The sequence below is a fragment of the Rhamphochromis longiceps genome, linkage group LG19 (genome assembly GCF_057381845.1).
Source record: "Rhamphochromis longiceps isolate RC_006_pf linkage group LG19, R_longiceps_female_GT1.1, whole genome shotgun sequence".
NCBI classification, from domain to species: Eukaryota; Metazoa; Chordata; class Actinopteri; order Cichliformes; family Cichlidae; genus Rhamphochromis; species Rhamphochromis longiceps.
The window spans coordinates 20,758,095-20,784,043 of NC_140575.1; the positions used below are offsets into that span (position 1 = coordinate 20,758,095).

The window sequence follows — 25,949 nt, forward strand, 5'->3', positions numbered from 1 at the left end:
ATCTTACAACCAAAGTTTTTATCTGATGTACAACATATAGAAATCATACATATACCAACAAGACAGTGTACATCATTGTCACAACAGCGTTTTTTGTTTTCATTCAAAGGCTTTATGGATTTTCCTATAATACCTGGTGGGCCGGTCTCTAGTCAAAATGCCCGGGCCCATTTTTTGTCCCAGTCCAGCCCTGCCTGTATGTCAGGGATGTTAAATGGCCCAGGGGTTGGAACAGGCTTCTCAAGGGTCTATACTGACCCACTAGATGGCTTAAACACTGTGGAAATTGCAGAGATTCTTTTTCTGTATTGTCCAGTTTTACAGCGTGTCTTAAAAAAAACATATTATCCTTTCATACACCAAAGTAGGTATTCAATAAATGACACGAAATGATTTTCTTTCATTGTTTACATTTGTTTTGTATTGGAGCTACAGTTAAAACCCCCCCCCAAAAAACAACCAACAATTGTATTTACAGTATAACGTGTGGGATGCCAGTGTTTTTTTCTGTAGCTTTAATCATTTACTCAGACAAACCTAAAGAACGTACATCATAAAGAAATTTGACAGCAAAGACTGAGACGCACTGAGGGAAAGTGGAATAATTAAGAGGCATCTTCTAGCATGTTATTAGGCCACAGCTTTAGCTGGATGTAGGACTACAATGTAAAATAAGTTTGACATTCCTGGCATGGAGGGGTGGCATGAATTTTAAATATGTTGATTCTGCTTGAATCACATTGTTATCATGTGTATGTGCAATCAGATAACTGTGGAAAAAGCAGTAACTTACAAACCACTAAAAACAATCCTTTAATTTTATTTCTACCTGTAGCACAGCCATTACCCCATCTCAACCATAATGACATAGCATATACACCTTTATATATTGCAACAGATCATACAATTTCCTTTAAAAGTAAAATGACAGGTTAAGTATTGCCACTTGACAGACATTTAAAGTCTTTTCAACTTCAGGTAGTGTTAGGTAAAGCATGATTCAACATCTCAGTTTGCGTGATTTTACTAGCGAACAACAGGTTTCTATTTATTCTTTTACAATAGGGCTGGAGAAAGAAGAGATACACACAACTTTTGGACACAATTGTATAAAAAGTACACTTCATTGTTTTTCCTCTCTTTGGACAGAGAAAAAGTTTAAAGGTAAGATATTTATTAATAATAGGTAATAGCGTTTTAAAAATATAAATTACTGCATAAAGACATGTCTTCTTTGCAGTTTGACCTCTAGTTATTTATGGGTCCCATTAATTACTGGTTAGAATTAAATGGACAAAAATACTGCATATTTAACATAAAACCACCAGTTCTCATGAATTGGCAGAATCTGCTGCATAAGGTTTGCAGCAGTGATAAATATAATAAAATAAAAGTATTTACTAAAGATAGAGTGCAAATATCGACTTGGACACACATTTTAAGTTAGTCCTTTGTGATCATTTATAATGGTACGGCAGCGGAAGATGTGACGGGTTTAGGTCACACACTATCTTATTGAGGCTAGAGATCTTCTCCTCCAGCAGGTAGTTCTTCTTCTCCGCGATTTTCTGACGTTGCTCAGTTATCTCCAGAGCCTTCAGCAGCTGGGCATTCTCCACATACAGATCTTTGATTAGTACGTCTGCTTTGCCGTTCTTGTGCAGCTAGAAAAGTCAAAGTAGATAATTGATTGTAATGGGTTACACTGAATGGCAAGGTTTTGAATAATTTCAAATTGTTCATTAAAACAAGGAGTTTAGTTATGGAGTTTCACAAGGTTTTGTACCATATGTCTGTGAAGGTTCTCAGTCATCCAGGTCATCGTAGTCAAAAGAGCTTGCAAAGAAAAGCGTCTGGACTTCTTTAAGTTACTTGAAGATGTTTCACCTCTCATCCGAGAAGCTTCTTCAGTTCTAAGGTCAATTGGTGGGGAGTCCCAGATTTAAACCTAGTGGGAGTATCCCCCCACAGAGGGACAAAAGGACCCCCTGATGATCCTCTAATCGCCTGAGCCAAGGTGTGAAACTGGGTGTGGGTCCCAATCAGCCAGAGTTTCGGGTGAGCTCATTGTGAAACCTTGATAAGGTGGGGCCAGGTTTCACAATGATTAGAGGATCATCGGGTGGTCCTTTTGTCCCTCTGTGGGGGGTTACTCCCACTAGGTTTAAATCTGGGACTCCCCACCAATTGACCTTAGAACTGAAGAAGCTTCTTGGATGAGAGGTGAAACATCTTCAAGTAACTTAAAGAAGTCCAGACGCTTTTCCTTGCAAGCTCCTTTGACTACCAGGACCCATACTATTTCCCTTAGGATACATTTCAATTGCTATGAAGACTAAATGGAGTTGGAATTATCTAAGAAGACAGAAAACACAATATGGGTGTAGTTTAAATTAATGACATAACCTTTCTAATTCTAAATTCTAAGTTTCTTTCTCTCTCTTTTTAAAAATTTAATCTCTGTGGAATTGCAAAGCATCTCAGAGTGATGTGGAAAAACGAATTCATACATTCTTGGCTGGACTCCTGCAATCACTCATTATCAAGCTGCAGTAAATGTTCCTCTTCACATATAAAGTAACAATGAGACCCCATCAGGCCTCCTCTTCTGTGGAAAGAGCTCCAAATTGATGGAGGCAGATTCCCTTCTCTACATTTAAAATTGGATTTAAACCTTTAAGTTTTGATAAAGCTTATAGTTTGGGCTGTATCAGATGACATTGAACCATCCCATGTTGATACAGGCTTAGACTGCTGGAGAACCTCCCATTATGCACTGACCATGTTTCAGTAATGAATATTATTAACTTTTGTCCGTCTTCTCCCACAGGTTGTGTTGCATTGTCATTATTACCATGTGCCCCCCCTCTTTTTCATTTCACACTAGAAGTAATCGTGGCAGACGTTTGCCCCTGTAGTTTGACTCTACTGGAGGTTTTTTCTGTTAAAAGTGAATCATATTTCTCCATTGTCATGATTGCTAGCATTTCTGATATTGCAGGATATTACCTTACAATATAAAGCACAGTGCAAGAGAGCTACAGTTGTGGGCCGGTGCTATATACACAAAGTAAAAATAAAACCAAACTAAATTAATAAGACTCCTGAAAGGTTGTGTTTAACAATCCAAATTAGCCAATGTATAATAGATTTTCTTCAAAACAGCAGTCCAGCTTTGAACAGCAGCTTAAAAACAAATTAGTGGAAGCCAATGAACTGAAACTGAACTGACCTGGTCTTTGAGTTGAGCAACCTTCTCTTTGAGCAGCAGCTTGACATTATGCAGAGACAACTCAATTTCCTTCATTCGTTCCTCCATGCGCTTCATCTTCGACTCCCTTTCATCCTGGGGAGAAGACAGTCAAGGACATCGTCAAACTACTGCTGATGCAAGACTACCATGTAAAATGAGATTTTTAGCTTCTGAAAAAAATGGAAATGTGAGCGTGAGATGAGTCAGACACCATACAGACAGCATTTCTTGTGAGCTAGTTGCTTTATTCTTTATTATTGGATTTCTGTTACATTTCTTAAGAGAGGATGATTCACTAGAAAAATAAATACAAGTATAAAATTATGACTTATATTCCAGATATAGCTAGAAAAAATATTAATTAATGCATAAATAAAACAAACTCTAATAAACATGAAAAAAATAAATAAAATAAAACAAATGTGCATGTGTAGGAAGAAGAACAAAAATGCACTAAATGATTAAAAAACAAAACAAAAACGCAGACATAATGACACACTGTACTAAAGACACACTACCAACCTCACAAAGATTTAATAAATACCAGCCAAACACTGAAATTAATTACCAAACATGTTTGATCAGTCCTTGCTTAAAAAACAAAAAACCAAAACCAAAACATCAACAACAACAACACCAAAACAAAAAGATGTGATTCACTTTGGGTGCTCAGCAGCAACAAAAGACGCCCAGAACACAAGTGTACAGTAGAGGACTAAAAACTTGGTACCTTCACTGAAAAATCTCCATGAACCCTGACTGCACATCAGGTAGCATCACCTGGCAATAACACGTGTGAATGGTTTGATTGTTAGAAAAAGACTCAAAAGGCTGTCAGGCACTAACCTTGGCCCTTGATGACAAGATTTTTCCTCCGAGGATACATACATACCCTGTCATAAACCCTTTCAAGTTTTAAAAAGACAAGTGCATAACAGTCATTCCCAGAAAGTAAACCCTGCATTGAAAAGACTGATCAGGATGTATAATGAATCCACCAAAGGTCTGGTCCTACATCTTTCCAGTCTATATAAGCTCAATATATTTTTATTCATTTATTCTTTTTAGAAAACAGTCTATCAACTGTCAATGCAAGTATTAGTGTGATCAAAATCCCATTGGGAAAACAAGCCAGGAGCCTTTTCTGTGTTTTCCTGCCACCTAGCAGCAATGAAATACAACTACAACTTCATGCCATTTATCTCAGGCACCACGAATGTGGGGCTTCATGTGCCACATTCAGATTTTTACTCCGGAAACAGAGGGAGAGCAGAATGTAAGCAGTCTCTAAAGCGAAGAGCAGGAAATGACGCTGGCGTTACAATCCACCGATCCGCCGGCAGCTGTCTGCGTGTGCCGCCCGCTGCTCCGGCATCGCCCCCTGGAGAGAAAAGGCAGGTACACTTCACCAGGGCTCTACCCTCTAATCCTAAAGATGGGCTTTTTATGCCTGAGATGTGTGTAGACTATCGAATAAATTAAGATAGACGAACTAGGAATCCTAATATGAATGCAGATTTATTAATCTGCAGGATGTCAGCATTCCTCCTGTTCATACTGGCCAAGAAAACATCTCTTTAGTTTTGCGTTTTCAAATTTATAGTTCACCGTTTAAGCACTGCGAATTTGGAAAGTGGTATAAGCCAGCATGAACAGCAGGACTAATCATACATACAGGGATCTCAAACTTCAATCAGTAACTGATCCGCACTGATGACGTGCTGAACAAAGATGTGGGCAAACTAGGACTAAGTCAGCAATTACTAAAAAAAAGAAAAACTTAATCTGCAAGTAAACTAGAAATGGAGTTTTCTGCAGATATTGTGCATAATGTTTTTGTTTCAAACAAAGTCCACGTGTTAATGGCAACCTGATGATGACAGATGAAGGTGGAAGATGCCACTTACACATATGATAACTATAAAAGGACAACTTGTATTTGTTGGGAAATGAAGACTTACGCAGAGTGTGGGAGAAAACATGAAAAAAGGAAAAAATAATAAAAAAATAAATAAATCAGCCACCTCACCCAGATGATCACACCATGGCAACTACTTCAGCCTATTTCAACCAGCATTCAAGGTTGAAAATAAAAGACAATGAATTCAGAAACAAACAAAACAAAAAACAAAACACATAGGTGCCACAAGCTAAAACACCAGACCCCTAAAGGTAAACTCTACAGATATGAGAAAAGGAGATGAAGACAGATGGGTGCCAAAATGAATCTACGACAGGTATTAAAAAAAAATAATAAAAAAATAAAATCTCAAAAACACAGCAAACACAGCTTTAATAAATAAAAGAAAAAGAAAGGAGCGGAAAACTCAGACGAGGAATGGAGGACACTCAGCTCAGGTACACTTTTTTTTTTTTTGCTATGATGTTGAAAATGTTAATGATGTCTAGTTTTTCCATTGACATTTACAGCCACAAGTACAATATGAAAATGCGGTACATTATTTAATATCTGAGCAAGTAACAGCAGTTAGGGAAATAAGGAGGAGGTAAACACAGGTGCTTCTAATCACATTAATGGAGGCCCTGTGAATACACAGAACAGAACCTACATTAATTAGAAAAACCTGCGTTTAACTACGATTTCATGGCAAACTGAAGCTGCTGTGACAAAGGTCTATGTATCAACTCCCATTACAACAAAAGAAAGGGGAAAAAAGTGCAATGTGATCGAACAAACTAAGTGTGAGAAAAGAACGTCAATCTATAAATGTACCAATGCAGTACTTATTTAATATATCCAAGCTTACTTAAGCAGTAAACTATATTTGGTCGGGTTTGCCATTGTGGAAGTTCTGAATTGCACTGTACCTGCATGTTGTCTGGATCTTCACCACGGTGCTGACCTCTGGGCATCCTGTGAGGTGATGGAGGCAGGAGTCCCATGAATTGTGCCTGCAAAGTCTGGAAATAGGAAAAAAATATTGTTTAAATTATTTTGCTTTCTTGTTAAACTGTTAAATCCAAAGAAAGCTTTAAAAAAAAAAAAAAAAAAAAAAAAAAAAGCTGGAGTACCTCGAGCAGCTGTGTTGTTAGTCGAGCCAGCTGAGCCTTGAGCGCCTCGTTTTCTTGCTGAAGGCTCTCCAGCTCAGTGCGTCTTTGTCCACCTTCACAGCCCTGAATGAAAAGCACATGTAGTGAGAATTTGAGGATTTTATATAATCGGAAAATTCTTTGGTTATAGTCAGCAGCATGCATGCACACCATGGTAAGCTCCCTTTGTGCTTCAAGCTCCTTTTTAAGAGAGAAGTTTTCCTGTTCCAAGGCCTTCATCAGAGAGGATGGACTCTGATGTTTGTGCTGCTTCAGGGAGAGTATGGTAGCATCAAGCTGACGGACCTGCAAACACAGAAAAGAAAACTCACATAACAGAGGAAAAAAAAAAAAAGAAAAAAAAAAAGGAAGAAGCAGCTTTTAAAAGCCTGCCATTTTTCTGTGGTGCTCAGCTCACTTTTTCTCTGGACTGGGTGAGGTCTCCTTTGATGCTGCACACTTCTGCTTGAAGTCTCTCGTTTTCTTGCCTCAGTAGCTGCTGCTCCTGCTCCATCAGCCGAGACATCTCATCTCTGTACAGCTTCTTGCTGTGATTCTGCAGACCGCTTGAGTGCAGGGCCATCTCCAAAATACGGTTCTGAGATTAACAAGGGCAAAAGGTCAGTCTGTTCTGCCCTCAGCTTGTCTTTTACCTCACTATAGAGAAACAAAAACCTCACTTTATCTACAGCATTCTGCAGCTGTTTGTGTAGCAATGCAACTTCATGTTTTAGAGAATCCCTCTCTTGTTGCGAGACACGAAGGTCCGACTTCAGATGAGTACTTTGATGGTTGACAGTCTGAAGAGTTTCTTCCATAGTCTTGACCTTGAGTGGAAAGAACCATATTAGTGCTAATTAATGCACCAAGTTAGAGTCCTTTGTGTGCTTTGCTAGAAATCTCTATAAATTCTATTAAAATGCTGTGAAATAAGCCCACTATACCCCAACTATTGAAAAATTACCAAACGATTTGTCATCTATCTGGTGACCGAGCGAGATCCTTTAGGCTACAGCAGCCTTACCTTCTCTTGAGCTTTGGCTAGCTGGTTGCGCAGCCCTACAGTCTCCTTATCCACACTCTTCCGCTCCTCTACGAGGTGGCTGAGGTGACTCTCCATTGTGCCCGCCGCGATTGCCTGACAACCAAAAGACACCTACAGGTGTAAGGAAGCAATCTTTTGCATAACTTTAATGGTAAGGGCAGATAACACCCAAAGATCTCAGCAGATCACAGCTGGCTTAAGGCTAGAAATGACTTAGTTTGTATTTTTTCCTGCATCTTAATCATTGCAGGTATTCAGAGATGGGGATGAGCTTGGGTCATTTAATTCTAAGAAGGGGTGGTGTTAGGAAGTTCTTAATATTGTGTCTGTGTTATATTATGGTGGCGTTGGATGTGAAGTGTTTTGGTGCCCATAATCTAATGCTCACCTTCTCTCTGAGGTTAGAGAGCTTCTGTGACAGCTGGATATTCCTCTCCTCCAGCTGTGCAGTGTCCTCCAGAGCTTTGGTCAACTCTGCCTCCAGAGCAGACACACAAGCTGCCAGCTAACACAAAACAGCCACCAATTAACTACCCGCTACCACCGCCACCACACCGTGGCGACTATCAGCTGGTCATTAAACGCCGTTTACCTTGTTTTTCTCTTCAGCAGAAGCAGCTTCCCTCCTCTCATTTTCCTTTATCAATTCTGCCAGCTGCTGTCGTAGACTCTCCGTACCGGCAGTATTTTGGGCATTTTTCTCTGACAGCATCCCATTCGCATCCTCCAGCTGCTGACTCTGCAAACGCAGCTCTGCAATCTGTGGAGATTCATGTTTTTAAGTAAATATCTTGGTCCAAATAAATCGAATCCAGTGTGTAAGGACAAATTGGTTTCTTTTGTATATTTAAAACTTTTTTATATTTATTTTTGCACGACATTACCTGTTTTTGGAAATTCTGTGATGCTTTTTGAGCTGCTAGCTTCTCTTTCTTCAGGTGCTCCCATGTTTGTCTGTAATTAAGCGTGAGAAGAAAATGTGATTATGCATAAAACAAACTAACAAAAAAAAAAAACCCTACTGTGGTGGTTAGCCGCAAACTATATTTGGTGCTTCTTACGTCAACTCTTGCTGGACTTCCTTTAAGTCCTCTTCTTTCAATGCAGAGATCTTTTGCCTGAGGATGACGTTTTCTTCAGCAAGACGACTGGCTTCAGATCTGGAGACAAAAAGTCAGAAAAATAAATTCAGTGAAACTGCAGGAATCCATCACACACGATGCATGTTGAGTACATATGAGAATCACCAAACTGACTGCAGCACACCGATTATAAACAACTCTACAGTTTACACACACACTAAACAACTTCTTGCTTCTCTGCTGATGACCTACGGGGACAAAAACTGTCAGGCTCTGCTACAGAGGGTTTAGAAGCTCAGTCGCAGCTAGAACTTCACAGCACTAAAGGATGGTGGTAACACCGGCCACAGAAGACAAAGGGATCCTAGTTTTCTCCATGTTACCTATGAGCCTGCGTCACTTCGTTTAATGTCTGTGACTTGTCTTGTAGCTCTGTGATGGTTCGGTGAAGTTGCGTGTTCTGCTTCTCCAACGCCTTACAGCAGTCTTCAAGATCAGTCACTGCATCAACATTCGCCTCCAGTTCCCTATCTAAATCCAGAAAAGCCTCCACTGAGGGGCTCTCCAGTCGTTCAGCATCTAGGCCAAAGGCTGAAAGAATCCCATCCTGCCTTTCTAATTCGCTGAACAGCTCAGACAGTTTAGTGTTTTCTTCTCTCATCCTGTTGATCTCATCCACAAGTGAAATTTGCTGCTCTTTGAAACTGTGGAAAATATTGATCCTGCTCTCAAGGCTCCACACCCTTCTCTCAAGTTCACCATTTTGCTCCTTCAGTTTGGCATTTTCACACATGCAATCTTCATACCTAATCTGAAGATCTGTCATTTTCAAGGCCTTTATCTCCAGCTCTTTGACATGCTCCATTAACAGCAACATTCTAACTTTGAGGCTGTAGTTTTCCTCTAACACCTGGTGCCCAGCCTTGATCTTTTCATTGTTATGAGCCAGCAGGTTCTCTAGTATTTCAGTCTTCTGCTGAAGCAAAGAAATCTTCTCATGCAGGAGAATGTTCTCCTCTGTGGTCGTATTATAGAAAGCCTGTAGTTTCAGCAAAGGCTGCCGCTCACAATCAGAGTCTTGATCCACACATTCATGTCCACATTTAACGTTTCCCCCCTTTAGTTCTGCGAGTAAATGTTCACAGTCTGAATCCAGGGAGTTATTCAGTAAACAGTTAACCTCAGCATCCAGACACGGTTCACCAGGGTAACCCGTCTCCTCCAGCGCTGAGGACACAACCACAGTCTCATGATGCTGCTCATCTTCCTGGGAATAGCTTTCAAACCCCACTGCTGCTACATCTTGAGGATTGTTCTCTTTACATAATTCAAGAGTTGCTTTGTTCTCACCATCTTCAAAGGCCTCAAGTGATGAGACGGGCCCACATTTCATCTCTGGGAAAACTGCTTCATTTGGGTTTTCTGTGGATTCGGACTCGGGGTGATCAGAAGGTGCCAACTCACAGCCTGCGTGATAAAGTTCAGCTTGCTCGGGGAAATCAGTAACATAAATATCATCACCACATCCCTGAAACCCATCAGCATTTGCAGGACACAATTCACGAGTCTCTTTCATATCTTCTTGCACGATATTTTGTCGGAGTTCTTGGTTTTCACTAGCACCCATTAACTCTCTGTCTCCCCGAATGTCACTGGTAGCAGAGCCATCTTCATTGTTTGCGTCAAAAACATCCACGTTTTCAGTGGCTTCCTCTCCTGCATACAGAGTCCCTGTTAGAGTCTCTTCATCGCTATCTTGTTCATCCAGAATTTCAGGTGTTTCTTCACCAAATAAAGTAACGCATTCTCTGTTGTGTAGCATCTCCTCCATTAATGTGTTCATCCCCTTCAATTCCTTCATCTCTTTGTCTTCCACTTTTTCCACAGAAGATGAAAGCTGTTGGATTTCCATCCCCAGCTCTTTAACTCTTACTTTAAAATCTTCTGCCTTAATCTCAACTGCATCTTTTAACTTTTGCTCAAGAATCGACACACTTTCCTGTAGCTCACACCTGTCAAGCTCAAAGTCCACTGCGGCCCGCTTAAGAAGCATCTCCAGCTCTTCGATCTTCATCTTTAAATCATCGCGCTCATTTAGAAGTTCAATCCTCTCTGCTGTCTGCCTTTCTGAAATACAAAGCATCTCATTGTACTTTGACTCAAGTTCTGAATTACTACTCAGAAGTTCTTCCCTCTCCTGTTTAAAATCATCGACTGTTTCATTCAACAGGAGCTCTGTCTGAACAAGAAGATCATGTTTGGTTTTCAGGCTTTCCTGAAGCCTGTTATGGAGATCATTCAGCTGCTTGCTGAGCTCTATTTCTTTGGTCTGGGCCTTGCTAATCAAGTCATCGAGCTCATGTTGCAGCTGCTTTTTCTCATTCATTAGTGCTTCCATTTGCTCTTCGTGAACACTTTCTAGCTCCCTTCTTTCTTTTGTCCACTCCTGATTTAATCTCTGTCTTTCCCCCTCCGCTGCCTCCTCCATCATTTTTCTTTGTTCCTCTGCTCTCTCGAGAGCCTTCTGCATCTCTGCTTCCCATTCGAGCTTCTGCTTGGCGTGGCTTTCAGAAAGAGCCTCCAGCTCTCTTTGGTAGTGCTGTTCAAGTTTCAAAACATCAGCCTGAAAACGCTGTGCAACAAATTCCTGATCACACGAGAAACGATCTTCCACTTCTTTGATTCTCAGGTTGAAACTGATCTCGATGTCCTTCCTGCACATGGTTATTCAAGGGCGGTTACAGAAGCAGTTTGGAAAGTATTACATTATAATTGCTGACAATCCTCAACACAGGAGGCTTTAAAAAAAATAGCTTAGACACCTTATCTCTTAGCAGAATCATGTTCGATTGTTTGGTGTTACATTAGAGGATTAACACTACTTTCATGTGATGTTAGCTTGAGATTAAGGCTGAAGAATAAATTTTGATAAATTTAATTAGGTAAAATGTTGTTTCTTACCTCTCCTGGGCGATGTCATCTCGTAGTTTGTCTAACATGGCGCTGAGTGTGTCCCTTTCCTCTATATGCTTGACACTCAGCTCCTTCACGGCTTCTCGATGGCTCTCCTCTAGACGCGCCTTCTCCTCTGCCATCAAACTTTCCAGTCTTTTCTCCACCTTCTCCCTCTCCGTCTCAAACTTCTCCCTCTCCTCATTTATCCTATCCTGGATCATCCCTTCATAATCCTCCTCCAGTTGGAGTCTCTCCCTCTCCCACTTCTCCTTCAGCTTTTTCTCCCTCTGCTCAAACTTCTCCTGTAGCTGCGACCTCTCGAGTATTTTTTCGAGCAGCGCCGCCTCGTGATGCTCCTGAAGCTGAGCTCGTTCCCTCTCCCACTGCTCCCTCAGACTGTTCTCCTTCTCTTCTTGCTCCTTGACGAGTCTCAGCATCTCTTCCTCCAGCAGCATCTGTAAAGACTCGCCGTTCTGCTGATCCAGCTGAGCCCTCTCTTTCTGCCACTCCTCTGTCAGCGTCTCCACCAATTCCTCACGCTCTTCCTCAAATTTCAATTTTACCTCCTCTAGTTTATCACTTAGTTTCTCCTCATGGCTTTCTAGTAACAATTTCTTCTTGCTTTCCCAATCATCTAATAATCTCTTCTCCAAATCAGCCTTTTCCTCCTGTAATTCCTTTCTCTCCTCTGCTAGTCTGGTTTCAAACAGCTCTGCATGCTCATCCTTTAGTTTCTTGAGCTCTGTGGCATGTTGAGTCCTCAGCTTCTCAATCTCAAGACTTTCATCGGTCTCTGTCTGTTGAACTCTTAGGGTCTTCAGCTGCTCTTCCAGGTCTGCAGTGCGAGTCTGGGCCTCCAGGAGCTGGTTTCTTAGTTTTACCAACTCCTCTTCTTGGAGGTTCTTAAGCTCTTCCCTTTCCTCTGTCTGTTTCTCCTCCAGTAAACTCCTCTCCAACTCTACCTCCTCCAGCTGGCTCTGCAGCTCCTGTGCATGGCTCTGAATGTTGACCATCTCATCTCTTAAAGCCTGAACCTCCTGCTGGTGGAGGTTCGCCAAGGAAGCTTTCTGGTCTTCATGGTTCAGCCTTTGTTTTTCCACCATGTTGTTAAATTCATTCATCTGTATGGATAAAAGATTTATATAAACCTTGTAGTTAATTTCTGAATAATAGTCACATATTCCCTTTCCCCATATTTTAGATTTAATAATCATTTTTATTTATTTATTAAAGCACTTGGGAGTGGAGATGCAGAGGACCCTGCAGAGGTCTCACCTCCTCGTTTCTTTCCAATTCTAAAACTTCTCATTTTCTTCAGCAGATTTACACATTAAAAACTGGTGGTGCTAGCAGACTAACCTTGATTTCCAGCTGGTTTCGCAATTCCTCGATTTCACGCAGGTGCTGCTCCTTCAGCTGCTCCAGCATCATCTCTGCTTCTAGGCTCATACTGAAAGGCTGAACCTCCTCTGAACCGAGACCTGTGAGAAGTCAAGTTAGAAGTGAGGGGTTGGTTGATATTTGACAAAGGTTAAAAAAACAAAGCAGGACAACACAAATAATAAAACACCAATAAATAACCTCTAAATAACCAGTGCAAACAGAGTGAGTCAGTCAGTTATCACTGCATTAATTTATCAGTGCATTTAAGTGTTCAGGACCCAGTTAGTCTTTAGAAGTAGATAGTCTCTGAAGCTATAGCTGTGTACTTTGGGTGATCTGTATCGCCTGCCTGAGGGCAACAGTCCAAACAAACTGTGAGCGTGGTGAAAGCAGTCCCTGATGTTTTGTGCTCTTTTAAAGTAGCGTGCAATGTCCTCCAAGGATGGCAGCTGGCAACCAGTGTTTTTTTTTTTATTCTTTGCTGTTTGTACCACTCCTTGCAGCACCCTTTTGACTGCTACAGAGCAGCCAGCATCCCACACCTATGTGTGTTTAGTTGCTGCTCAATGTTGTTTTTCCTAAGTAGTCTCTGATGTGCCTTTTTCCCCTGTTCCAGTACTGTTGTCTGACCAGGAAAGGTTCAATGATAGGGGGAAACCCAATTCAAATGACCTTACACACGCTACACACTTCCTACTAATGCAGAATGAGACTGAGTCAAGCCTTTTCCTGTAGTCCATTATTAGCTCTTTGGTTTAAGTAATGTTCAAAACCAGGTTGTTTACTGACAGTTGCTGTAACTCACCTCTGCATGCTGACTCATCGTCACCTGATATCAGGCCAACAGCAATTGTGTCACCAGTGAATTTAATAATACTGTTGCACGATAGGTCATGTATGCAGTTGGTCCTCTTTAATGATTTTGAGCACTATTTTACTGCAATGTTACACTATAGGCTTACCTGGGTCAGACTCCATTCCAGGGCTTTTACTCTCCAGCTCCTCAGAGAGAGGTTTCTGACAAGACTGATGAGTTCTGCCGAGGCTGTGGAACTCCCGCAGCTCTGACTGCAGCTCATCGATACGATCCTGTAATTCCTACGGAATAAGAGTACTTAACGTTAAACATCTGTGTCACGTCAGCACATTTTACACGCTCCTGTGTGGAAAAAACAGTCTCTCGTAGTTACCCTGCACTGAGCTTCATAGCCGCTGCGTAGCTGTTTAATGCGCTCCTCTTGGAGGAGGAAGTCTGCACTGTTAGGGTCCAGATCACCAAACTAAAATAAGAAAAGATCATATACTAATTATCATGCTAGCACAGACAGATATTTAAAAACCAAAACAAATAACAATAACAAAAACAACAACAAACAAACATGAAACTCAAATTGCAAGCAAAAAAGGTGAAAGTCAATATTATGAAAATCCATTATATAGCATCTTAAAATGTGTCTGCACCTTATCTTTCATAATGTTGTCCAAACTTGTCTGGAGTTTAGTAATTTGGTTTTGAGCATCAACTAGTTTTTCATTGCAGTCCAGTAACTCCATCTCCAGATGTCTGTTCTCCTGAAAATGAACAACATCATGATTCTTATATTTTCAAATTATTTTTTGGGGATAAAGAACACAGTGTACATTAGAAACACTGACATATTCCATGCTTAGCAAAATAAAAAAAACCAAATACACTTGCACACCATGAATTATTCGGTTACCTTCACCGAGATGGAGAGGTGGTCTCGGATGAAAGATTCATCCTCCCTGATCTTCTCGATCTCTGCTTCCAGCTCGTCACGCTGCAGGAAAGCCTGTTGCTGAATCTGCTCCATCTCCCTCATCAGCTCAGATTTTACTGCCGCTAGCTTCTCTTTGTGGTCCTGCTCAAGCTTCCTGCAGATGATCATCCACAGCAGAAAAACTCAACACTTAATATACATTACTTAACAAATTTATTGAATCACCTGTCATAAAAAAAGCAATAAAGTACAAATATTTTAGAAATCTGTCAAAAAAACAAAACAAACCTAAAACAAACCTAAAAAAATAAAAAAATAAATAAATAAATATTGTAAGTCACTGAACTCTAACTGAATTCACATTTTTAAACTCAAATTTGAGCCGGCACACCAAACTTTGAGAGATCAGATATTAATCAAGCAGAACCATTAAAGAGGATTTTTCTGTTTAGGAAAGTAAGTAAATTTGGCATCTTAAACACAAAAATATTAAAGTGCGTTACCATTTTTGTAAAACACAATTTTAAAAGTCATGGATAAAAACAATAACAATACTTTACTTGTAAAGATGTCATTTCAATTAAAGAGCTTGTTTGGGAAATTAACCATTATAAATACAAAAAATTTTTTTTTAATTATCTATACTGTTACGGTAATTTAGGGCAGCTGTGGCACATTGTGTTTTGGTCTAGTACACTGCAAGTAGATTTAATATTTGCTCTCAACTTTTCTTCACAAACACTTAGAGTAAACAAAATTTCTTAGTTAAAGTAAAGCAAGCTAAACAGGCTCAACTGCAGTTTATCAATGAATGAAATTCATTCAGATAACAGATGTAATAAATTAAAACCTGAGGAATGAGGTTTTAATTTAATAAAAGTTAAACATGACAAATGTGTTTCCAAACCTTCCGTTTAGTCAGTCACTGGACTTTATAAAATTTAATAAAAAGCATCTCAAAAGACGTGTGGTGCGACTGGAATGATAAATTACCTGAGATTGAGGTTATTCATGTGCTCAATTGCAGAGTGATGCTCATCCACCTCATTGGCAAGCTGCGTTTTCTGCTTCTCTGCTTTTTCCAGATCAGATCGGATTTTCTCTTTCTCTCTGAGCTCTCTGTCTACACGCTCTCTGAGATCAGAAAAACCAACAGGAACAATAATTGTGCACGAGTTACACGGCACGATAAACAAAAACAACAATCCTGCTGTTTTTAAAAAAAGATTTGATTTCAATTTCAACACTATCAGCTTTAAGTAGTTCACAATCCAGTTAATCATGGATCAACAGATTGTATTAAGATCTGTATGAGCTGTATTATGATGATGACTCATACTCACAGGAGATATCTGATCTCAGCTTTGAAGCTCGCCAGTGCCGCTTGGTGAATCCCATTCTTAGTAACGAGTAGCTCATTTTCAAGTGCCATGGTGAGATCACCAAGACTCAGTTTTCCATCTAGCTCAAAGTTCAAAGCCTGCAAAAAAGTTTTCCAATTAAAATCCCATTTTAAATACATTCCAATTATATTTTGAAGATGAATTCAAAGTCAACAATTTTGTGAAACACTGTTTGTTTCACCATAAATAAACTAAGAAGAGTAAGAAGTGTAACTTCAGTAATGTACCTGCAGGATATCAGTGCTGTTTTCTATTCCGTCTTCTATCCAGGCATCCAGGATGTACTCCACAGGAGTGTAACCGGTGCCATCATCAAGAGAGGAGAACAGACGCATGCCAATGGTGCTGGTTAAAGAAGAGGGCGTAGCTATCCTCCGCCCCCCCTCATCAAAAGGCTGTAGGTAGAAGAAAAACTTTTTTTTTTTTATTTATACATCATAGCAGAGAAAATACAAAATACTACAGAGATTGAGCCTTTTCTGAATTTCAAAAAGCATCAAACACAACCCTGAAATTAGCCCCAAGTCTCCTAACCTGGTGAAGCTCAAACCACAAATAGCATACCTGAGTGGAGTGATGCCGTTTAAGCTGCCTGTAGGGTGTTGAGGCTGATGGCGTGGGGGGTTTGTTGTGGTTTGCAACCCTGGATACAAACTCCTGAACAGTCATCATTCCATCGGCAGACAGGCTTAGGAGCGCATCTCCATTCACCTGATATATATATTTAAAAAGAAAAAAAAATGAAAACGCAAGATTTTTTTATTAATACCTTTATACTGCATTTTACTTGAGTAAAACCAAATAAAATGCAACCATCTTTATGTTATCAGAGAATGGTCGGAAAAAAGAAGACGTATCCAGTGTAGAAATACGCTGGGTAGAAAAGAACTTGTTGATGGCAGAGCTCAGAGGAGAATGGCCAGACCGCTTTAAACTCATAAGAAGGCAACATTACCTCAGTCATTACAACCAGGGTATGCAGAAGAGCATCTCTGAATAAAACACGTCAAACCTTGAAGCACATGACCACACCTGGTGCCCCTACTGTTAGCTAAGGTCAGGAAACTGAAGCTACTTTCAGATGGGCTCACAAAAATTAGACAGTAGAAGACTGGAAAAACATGGTTGGATGGTAGAATCAAAATTTGGCACAAGCAGCTGTAAAGCATGGATCCGTCCTGCCTCGTATGAACCTTTCAGGCTGGTGGTTGTGTAATGGGGGAGATTATCTTTGCACACACCAAGCCTCTTAGTACCAACTAATCATTATTTAAACACCACAGAGTATTGTTGCTGACCATGTCCATAACTTTTTGACCAGAGTTTACCATCTTCTGATGGCTGCTTCCAGCGGGATAACGAGCAATGTTACAAAGCTCAAATCCTCTCACACTGGTTTATTGAAAATGAGTTCACTGTACTCAAGTGGTCTCCAAACTCATTCAGTCTCAATCATATAGAGCATCTTTGTGCAGCTGACAAATTTTAAGCAACTGTGTGATGCCATCATGCCAACCTGAACCAAAATCTCTGAAGAATGCAGCACTTTGTTGAATCTTTGCCACGACATATATAAAGACCAAAGCGAATTCAAATCGGTGTAAGCAGTTAGTTTATATGTAGAAGTGCAGTAATTAGTTAATGAAAAGACAGAAAATTTGCTAACAACTTTAGATGATAAAGTAATAATCTCTAATAAATCATGAAATTTGTGTCTGTTGATCCTCTTCCTTTAAGATTTACTGCTGGGAACATGATTAAGTATTGTGCCAGAGGTTGCTTAGATGAGGGACTATCTAAATTCTGGGGATCTTTTCCGTGTTGCAAGGCCATCAAATCAGCAGACAATATCATGCCTTTTACTAGGAAAAAAACCCAAAACATTATCAAAGGCTCTTAAGTTATTTAGAAGTTTTGAAGGACCTTTTCATATCAGTAAAAATAAAAAAAGTAAAAGTCTGTGGAAGATTTAAAAAAAAAAAAAAAAAAAAAAAAAAAAAAAAAAAAAAAAAAGGTTTTTGTTAACCATTATAAGTGCCCTCAGAAAAGGAGGGGAAAAAAACAACAACAAAGAATAAAGAAAAAAGACCAAGGCAGATATGGTTATTTTAAATCATGGGTAATTTCAAATCTTTGCATTTTTCCCTTTAACATACCTCCAGACCCAAATGCTCACAGAGAGCAAGCAGTTCACTGTGACCAGCACATCCGTCCCATTGTATTTCCATCTCCTCGCAGGCTTCACGCAGCCTCTCCTCTAAATGAGCTGATAGGGGAACAATGGATCCCCGAGGCGTGTTCGGCTCATCCGGGTTCCAGAGATGCATCTGACCTGCACACAAGACAAAAGTTAGATCATGCATCAAAAAAAACAAAAACAACAAAACCAAACAAAGCTATGTCCTGTATGAAGTAAAATGTCTAAAATTAATTTGAATATAACGTACCTTCTGCCTCATATTCCTCTGTGCTTGATTCGTGAGCATTCCAGCGCTGAAACAAAAACATATAAAAGATAAAATGAGCTATAATCAGTTCCGTTTGGAATCAGTTAACCATTAAAATATCTACTGAGAACAATTGTCCCAACCCCCCTCTGATTTTCTCATGAGACAATCAGCTGAGAGTGTGTGTGTGTGTGTGTGTGTTTAAGCGTGGTTTTAAATCAGACAAGTTTGAGTCTGAATGCAGGGGGGGGGCTGCAAAAAACACACATACACAGGACCTTTTGTAATAGCACGGGCCCTGACGGGGGAGGTCTGAAGGACTGATTTCGGCAATAGAAGAATAGAATAGCATAGAAATCAAGCAAATAAATCAAATAACCTCAACCATCTGCAATTTCGTGAAGGTATTTACTCAAAATTATTAAAATTATTGGGGGTTATTCCTGACAACTAGCCTCACAAAAAAGGTTTTAAATGATTTTCAATTCAAAAAAATAAAAAAAATAATTTCCTTGTGAAGAAATATTGAAGACCTTAATCGCTGATCTCCAACTCCGAACCCAGAATTCCCACCTATTGTTTGGGAAACCAGCAGTGAGGGAATGAAGAGCAGATGGGATTCTGCAAGTGGCGTTTTGATACATGAAGTGTGGGCATCCAGGAGGGAAGGGGTAGCGGAGCTCATTGTTTCCCTGACACAGGCCTACAATCTCCTCCCCAAGCAGCGGGCCTGCAGTCTCTGAGGCAGAGCCCCCTGACCCAGCCCCATCTGCTGGTCCCCAGGCTGGATACTTTCAGCATTGTTGCAGCAAGATTATTCAATGCCAAGATGCGCTTCAGTTTCAGCATCTCCAATAGTGTTTGCTTTTGCGCTGCTTGGCATCTCTGGGTGGAGTCAGAGACAATACACAGAATACTAACATCTCCATCCAAGCTTAAACTTACCACCATTGCACTGGTGAACACTTGGAGGAGTTTCTTTTACTGCAGCCCAGCTTTGCAAAGTTCTGCACAAGTAACTGAATACTAAAGGCATTATTTTCATAAAGATTTGTCAGAAGGTTCAATAAACACTCAGTCATGTGAATTTTCTGGCAATTATTTCATAGTTCAGGCTTTACAGGGTTAAACAACCTGCTAATTGACTATGTATCGTCGTTCGGAGCGGATTTAAAGTAAGCTACTAATAACTGAAAATCTCTGCTGTATGCTATTTGTGAGAAAGGACTGCGTGTGGAAACATGTCAGAAGTGAGTCTGATTAACCAAGAAACAGATCTAGAAGATCAGAGTAACCACACACCCACACCGTTCAATTGTTCACGGACATAAATGACCTGATAATAAAAACTGTGACAAGTCTCATGTCCCTTTCCTTTTCAGCATGTGCCAAAAACACAGGATGTACATTTTTAAAACCTCCTATTCTTAAACCTCTGCATAGCCGCCAGCACATAAATCGTCTGATGAAGTCTGACGTTACACAAACGCTGTGGTTAGGTGTTAATTACTCAAGGCTTATCAAACACTAATTATCCTCACAATGTTATTTACAGACAGTACTAATTTGTTATGCAACTAATAGGACCTTGTGAATCTTGCGTTGGAACGCTTATATTACACTACAGGATCTGCCCTGCATGCCGCTAAGCTGATTAGCTAAGAATAACGCCTGAATGCCGGCCCGTGGCTGCAGGGAATCACGCAAGGACAGGAAGCGATAAGGATGGCACTCGAGATGAAAAAACCGATCGGTCTCAGCCTTTTACCTCACGTTTCCTGGGAACAGCTGAGTCATAGTTGTCCTCCAAATCCTCCTCGTCGGCTGGTTTTACGTGTGTGGTTTCAGTCAAGTCTGAAATAGGCTCTATTAACTCTGGTGTGGAACGGCGGCCATAACGTTTACCGCTCTTCACAAACTTTGGTTTGATCTCAGGAGACTCTGAGGAAAAATAACAAGAAAGTGTCAAATAATATGCATAGAGTATTTATTCGCAGTTTAGCACAACAAAAACAGGAAAAAAAATGTGATGACTAGCATTTAGCAAAGCCTCCGGTATGTACTTCTCCAAATAACTTCTCTAAATCTTGTAACTTTAGGATCTTTTCAAAGCCACATCTGTTTCAGTAAAACAGCCATGAACTAAATGTCAACCTTTAGAGAAATTAACAGGAACCACATAGGTTCAATATACATCATGCTTCACTGACAGGCATAAATATTGACAATGTAGTATTTGCTTTGATGAGGTCCAATCTTTGTGTTGACATACGCGGATCTTACACAATGTAATGATGACAGATCTGTAAAGAAACTGAACTTACATCCAACCTCATCTGTCATCATCTACACAATAAGTAGCATGGTAATAACATAACAAGTCATTTCAAAGACTTGCTTTGGGTCCCGTGGCTGTGCATAGGGGCTTTTCCACTTGTGCACAACCATTAAGACTTTACCTGGTTTTGGCAGGACTTCCTGTTCTTCCTGAGGTGGCTCGATGGATGAAGACAAAACCAGAATAAGAGCATCCTTGAACTGTTCAAAGTCAACCTGCAAATGAATTAAAGAAATACGTCTTACAGAAAGTTCATGAAATTCCTTACAATGGGTGCTATTCTCTGTGGGTGAGGTGGAGTCTGGGTGTCTGTGTGGAGGAGGGTTTGAGCAGGGGCAGCAAGGTCACATTTTAAGAATCAACAGCTGCCAACCCTGAATATGGTGATTTTCTTTGTGCTGCGGAGGCTGACGGCTCCCGGGTTTAGATGGTGTTGGAGGGGAGGGGGATACTTGGGGCTTTTTGACTTTATTGTTGGATGCCGTGAGCAATCATTTAGGCGGCCCCTCTGCTAACATTTACCCCGTCCACTAACACCCACACCTGCCAGACAATAGCCACCCGTCTGTCTACACGCTTACATACAAACATACATCCATGCCAGCATGTGGAGTTAAGCTGTTTGGATACGTCTCATCTTTATTTATGGGTTGAACCATCAGAACCACTGTCCTTAATTTTTTTTTTAATACATTTCCAAACGGCCCCTCTCTCAAATAAAAGTGTGTGTGATCAGCACATAGTTTGACTTGACACCTGGGTTGGAGCTGACCAGGGGTTGGTATCTTAAGCAAACAATGAAATGGCAAATAAATATGAAAAATCCTGGTGTGCACAAGAAAAAGGGGCACAACTAATACCTGTTCTACCTCATGGCTGTAGCTCAGGAGGTGGAACCAAATATCACAATGTGTGTAAATGGTAGATAGAAAGCACTTACGTTTTACTAATCTCGTAAATCCATATTTTAGTCACAACAGAACATACTGAAATATTATTACTATTTAATGACAAATACTGGCTTTTAAATTTCAAAATCAGCTACATGTCTCTGAAAAAAAAAGTTGCCAAAGGCTGACAAAGGAAGCGTTATGAAAAATAAATAGCTGGAGAAACTAATTAGGTTATTTGGTAACAGGTCACATAACATAACATATAAAAACAAGCCCATCTTAGAGGGAGAAGCAGAGTTTCTCAGAAGTAAAGCTGGGCAGAGGTTTACCAATACACAAAAAAAACCTGCATCTACAAAATTGTTATAATATTGTTCCCAAATCCAAAATTGGAAAAACTTTGAATATCTCATAATCTACAGCATGTAGTATCATCAAAAAACTCAAAAGACTCAGAGAGTATGAAAAATAACTGTGTGCACATGGAACAGGCCAAAAATCATTACACAGCATGAAATTGGGATTGTAGCATATATTCAACACTAGTAATAGAAATGAATATTGCTGCATAAATAACAGCTTTTTAAAAAGGGGGTGCGTGTCTCATTTCCAACCAGGTAATGTATAATTTCAGACTTCACATTAGCAGTATGACGATTGTTTATGATGAAACGGCTGCTTAGCAGCAGTGGAATAAACTCACCCTGGCAGTGAGGCGGTCCTGGCTCTGGAGCAGAGTCTGGAGAAGAGCTGGAGCGGTATCATTAAGGTGCAGCGACTGACAGAGGTCGGAGAGCTCCTCTGGGCACAGAGAGCCACAGCCGCTAGTGTCAAAGCTGTTAAAAACTTCTTTCAGCCGCTCCTCGTACTGGTCCTGCTCATGCCCGTCATCCATCCCACAGGACAGCACCCTGCCCTAAAGAAAGAGTGAAAGAGATGTCATACTTTCCATTACAACTATTGGGCCTCTCGAGGATGATATGCCAGACAATAGCAGACAAGATGAAGGCAAGACATTAAAGTACCTTGACAGGGTTTACATATTCAGTCACAGTGCTAACAGATACTCACAAACAGGATGGCTTCATCAATCTCAGCAGCATCTGTTCTTACCAACAACTTCATCTGAGAGCACTGCCCTGCAACTGAGCTTTCAACGCACTGCTCCAGCCTCATTTGCAGTGGAGGCTTTAGGTAATCCAATTACAATGATTAGACAAACGGATAAACTGATAGACACGAAGATATCCAACAACAACCATGACTTTCTTTTAATTCATTAAATAAATAAAAATGAATCTTAATTTATTTCACTTTGATCACCAAATAATTTGTTTTTTAAATATCTGTAAGTATTTAGATTATATGCTATTGAAACAGCTAATCAAGAAAACAATGAATACACAGTGGCACCAAGCCAAGTGGACAGAGCAGCCAGGGACTAATTGAGAAAGTTAGACCAGAGCAGTGTGCCAGCATTTCCAGACTGGCAGATTCAGTTACACATGGACCACGTTTTTGTGTCAATTGGGTTGCATCATTTCTCTAATTGAAAAACAACAGAAGCAAATGGACAGAGAGCAGCGCCTCAAAACACAAGTCTGGAGTTCAAGTCAGCTGTAAGCCACGTTTCCCTGAAGTAATGATAGCAATGCAGACAATCAACCTTGGCGAATTAACTACAAGGCTAATATTTTAATGTGGGATTGAAGTAAGAGAAGAAGCTGACATTGGTCCAAAGCAAAAAGACAGAGTCTTACTAACTTAAGCAATGACATAACTTCCAGACACAACAGCTGAGATCAGCCACATGAAGCTTACCAAAGGTGATGCTTAAATTGGGCTGAGCAGAGTTAGAATACATGTTTCTATTTTTATTTACATAAACTCTAATAAGATTTGTCTGTTTGTTACATTTTTTAAATTTGTACTGTCCACTTTTTTCTTGAATTTCAAAAATATGATATTTTTCCACCCTCCTTAGGTGTCTTTATATATTTTATATATTTTGATCACCTAACTTCAGTTTGTCCTAACATAATATATATATTTGTGCATAAGACAAATTCAACATAAAGAACATACCAGTATGTCTAATGAGTTGAAACTCCCCACTCAGGGCTCATCTATACAATAGATATGCTGCCTGACCCTTTGCTCTTCCAGCTGCTCTCAGTGAAATCATCAAGTGCTCGGCCAGGTGTCCCCCCACACTCCAGACCCGGGGTGCCCATTCACTGCACACAATAGGCTGTCCACAAAGGCCAAGTCACTATTCTACATCTGCACATTTGTGCAGCTTATGGCACGCAGGAAAATAATGGTTCAGCAGTATGGCAGCTTACAGAAAACTAATGTTTGGTAAACTTGCAGAGCAACAGGGCGACAAACAGAAAGCAAAAGCAAGCATTGGGCAACTGCTTAGGACCGCTGTATTTTACATGCGTGACTCCTGAACAGATTACTAAACAAAAATCTCTTTGCACATCTTGCTGGCATTGTTGAACTTATTCAGGTTTCTGCAAACAAACTTCTGAGCCAATTATCCAAGCAGCCCTTTACCTCAAGCTTGGCCACAGAGGCTCAAGGTGGCTGTGGGTTGACAGCTGCTGTAGCTTAGGAGTAAAACCAGTTCATATTAGGAGGGGGGAAAAAATAGGTTAATCCTAGAACCATCCCAGCATTCACTGGTCATAGTGTCAGTAAAAGATTTTAGTCAGTAAAGACAAAACTTAAAAACCTGATGATTGAACTAGAGATGAAGCAACTACATTTTAATCTGTTTTCTCTGAGGACTTGATATTCTCTCTCTATACAAACCTGTCCAAAGAAACTACATAAAGATAATTCCCATGTTCCCATTTTCTGTAGATCTATGTGAGAAAGTTTAGAAAAAGAACAACTTTGAAAGCCTGCAAACAACCCATCTCAGTCACATTTAAACAACTCTGGGTGAAATGTGAGGGCAATTGTTGGTGATACAAACTGCAAAACTGCATTTTATTTCCATTAGCGCGCTTACTTAACGCCATTTAAATCAAAATGGAAAAAAGTTAGCAGTCAGCTGCTGCTCGTGTATGTTTTGCTTCACTGACTTTTCCCTGTCTTCATCCAAGTAAAGATTTAAAGTCACTTGTGAGAATAAAATAACTGTAATGCAGTTTAGCTAGCTTCACTAGTCATAAGGAAAGTGATGGGCTATGCTAACCGCGCTAGTTCATTTGGGAACGTGAGGGAACACTTTTTTAGGATGAAAGAAGCTAAGTACCCAGAGCTGGAGAAGAGAAAGAAAGAAACAAAGAAATGTCTGAGAAAAAATAAACTCACCAAAGTGTCGAAACTTTGCGGACAGCTGGCTCCTTCCTCGAGTCAAATTTGCTGATTAAACACACCTCTAAAAAACTTTAAACTACAACATTTCTCCCGCTACAGCGCAGGTAAACCTTCTGCTCCAGCAAGTTTGACAAGCAGCTAATTTGTCGATAGCAGCATTTTGCTCCCTAACATTACCGAGAAAGTAGCTGTCAGGGATTTGCTGCTGGCTGCTTTGTGTCCGCGGCTGTATCATCCTCCTCCGGCTTGTAGCGGGTTTTGAAAAGCGGTTGTAAGAGGAAGGGGCGGTGACCGACCAAGAAGCTGCAACGCAGTCCTGCCAGCCCCCAGTGGACCAAACTAAAACGTCCGAAATCACTACAGTCTTTTAAACTGATAGCTGTGTCTTGTTTTGAATAATGTGTGTTGCAATGCTATCTTTTAGGCAATATTCAAGCACAGAGGCTTTTCAAAACTGGATGCAACCATCTTTGGATCAAACAACCTCTATTAGATTAAAGTTGCACAAGACATTGCTGCACACTCAGCAATACAAATCTAAATGGCCTGCATTTGTATATCGCTTTTCTTTCCTTAAGGACCCCAAAGCGCTTTACACTACATTCAGTCATTCACACACACACGATAGCAGCCACAGCTGCCCTGGGGCGCACTGACAGAGGCGAGGCTGCCGGACACAGGCCCTCTGACTACCACCAGTAGGCAAATATGGGGTTAGTATCTTGCCAGGCAGCCAGGAGGCAGCCTGGGATCGAACCACCGACCTTCTGTTTAGTGGCTGACCTGCTCTGCCACCTGAGCTACAGCCACCCCAAATATTATCTGCCCTTTACTTAAAATACCTCAGAGTGTTTGGCCTGTTTATATTTAACTTCCAAGGAGTGAGACTTTGCTCTCTGAAGGGATTTGTGTTTCTTCCTTCATTGGCTACTTTTTCACTTATTTTTGTCCAGTCCTTGTACCTGAACATTTTCAGATGAGTGTATTTTGTTTTTTATTATGCCTCTTAACACTTACCTATGAA

The 25,949-nt window shown here is 40.4% G+C and overlaps 1 protein-coding gene across 2 annotated transcripts; it reads right to left on the minus strand.

Moving 5' to 3' along the window:
* On the minus strand, positions 1-25,171 carry nin (ninein (GSK3B interacting protein)). 2 transcript variants are annotated; one of them, XM_085391455.1, is made up of 28 exons: positions 22,296-22,506; positions 20,821-20,914; positions 20,130-20,302; positions 18,362-18,407; positions 18,071-18,246; positions 16,479-16,625; positions 16,142-16,309; positions 15,855-15,991; positions 15,505-15,645; positions 14,491-14,665; positions 14,231-14,341; positions 13,960-14,049; positions 13,732-13,867; positions 12,746-12,867; positions 11,393-12,507; positions 8,815-11,145; positions 8,411-8,509; positions 8,234-8,303; positions 7,942-8,109; positions 7,738-7,854; positions 7,329-7,442; positions 6,985-7,131; positions 6,723-6,902; positions 6,476-6,610; positions 6,287-6,388; positions 6,083-6,175; positions 3,233-3,346; positions 1-1,664 (listed from the first exon to the last, which is right to left on the minus strand). In XM_085391455.1, the coding sequence occupies exons 1-28, from the start codon at positions 22,485-22,487 to the stop codon at positions 1,458-1,460; spliced, it is 6,900 nt and encodes a 2,299-aa protein (XP_085247581.1). In that variant the 5' UTR covers positions 22,488-22,506; the 3' UTR covers positions 1-1,457. The 2 variants fall into 2 exon arrangements, with proteins under 2 accessions (XP_085247581.1, XP_085247580.1); XM_085391454.1 differs by lacking the exon at positions 8,815-11,145 and adding an exon at positions 24,920-25,171 and having other exon boundaries at positions 19-1,664; positions 22,296-22,508.
* Between the last annotated feature and the right edge of the window lie 778 nt (positions 25,172-25,949).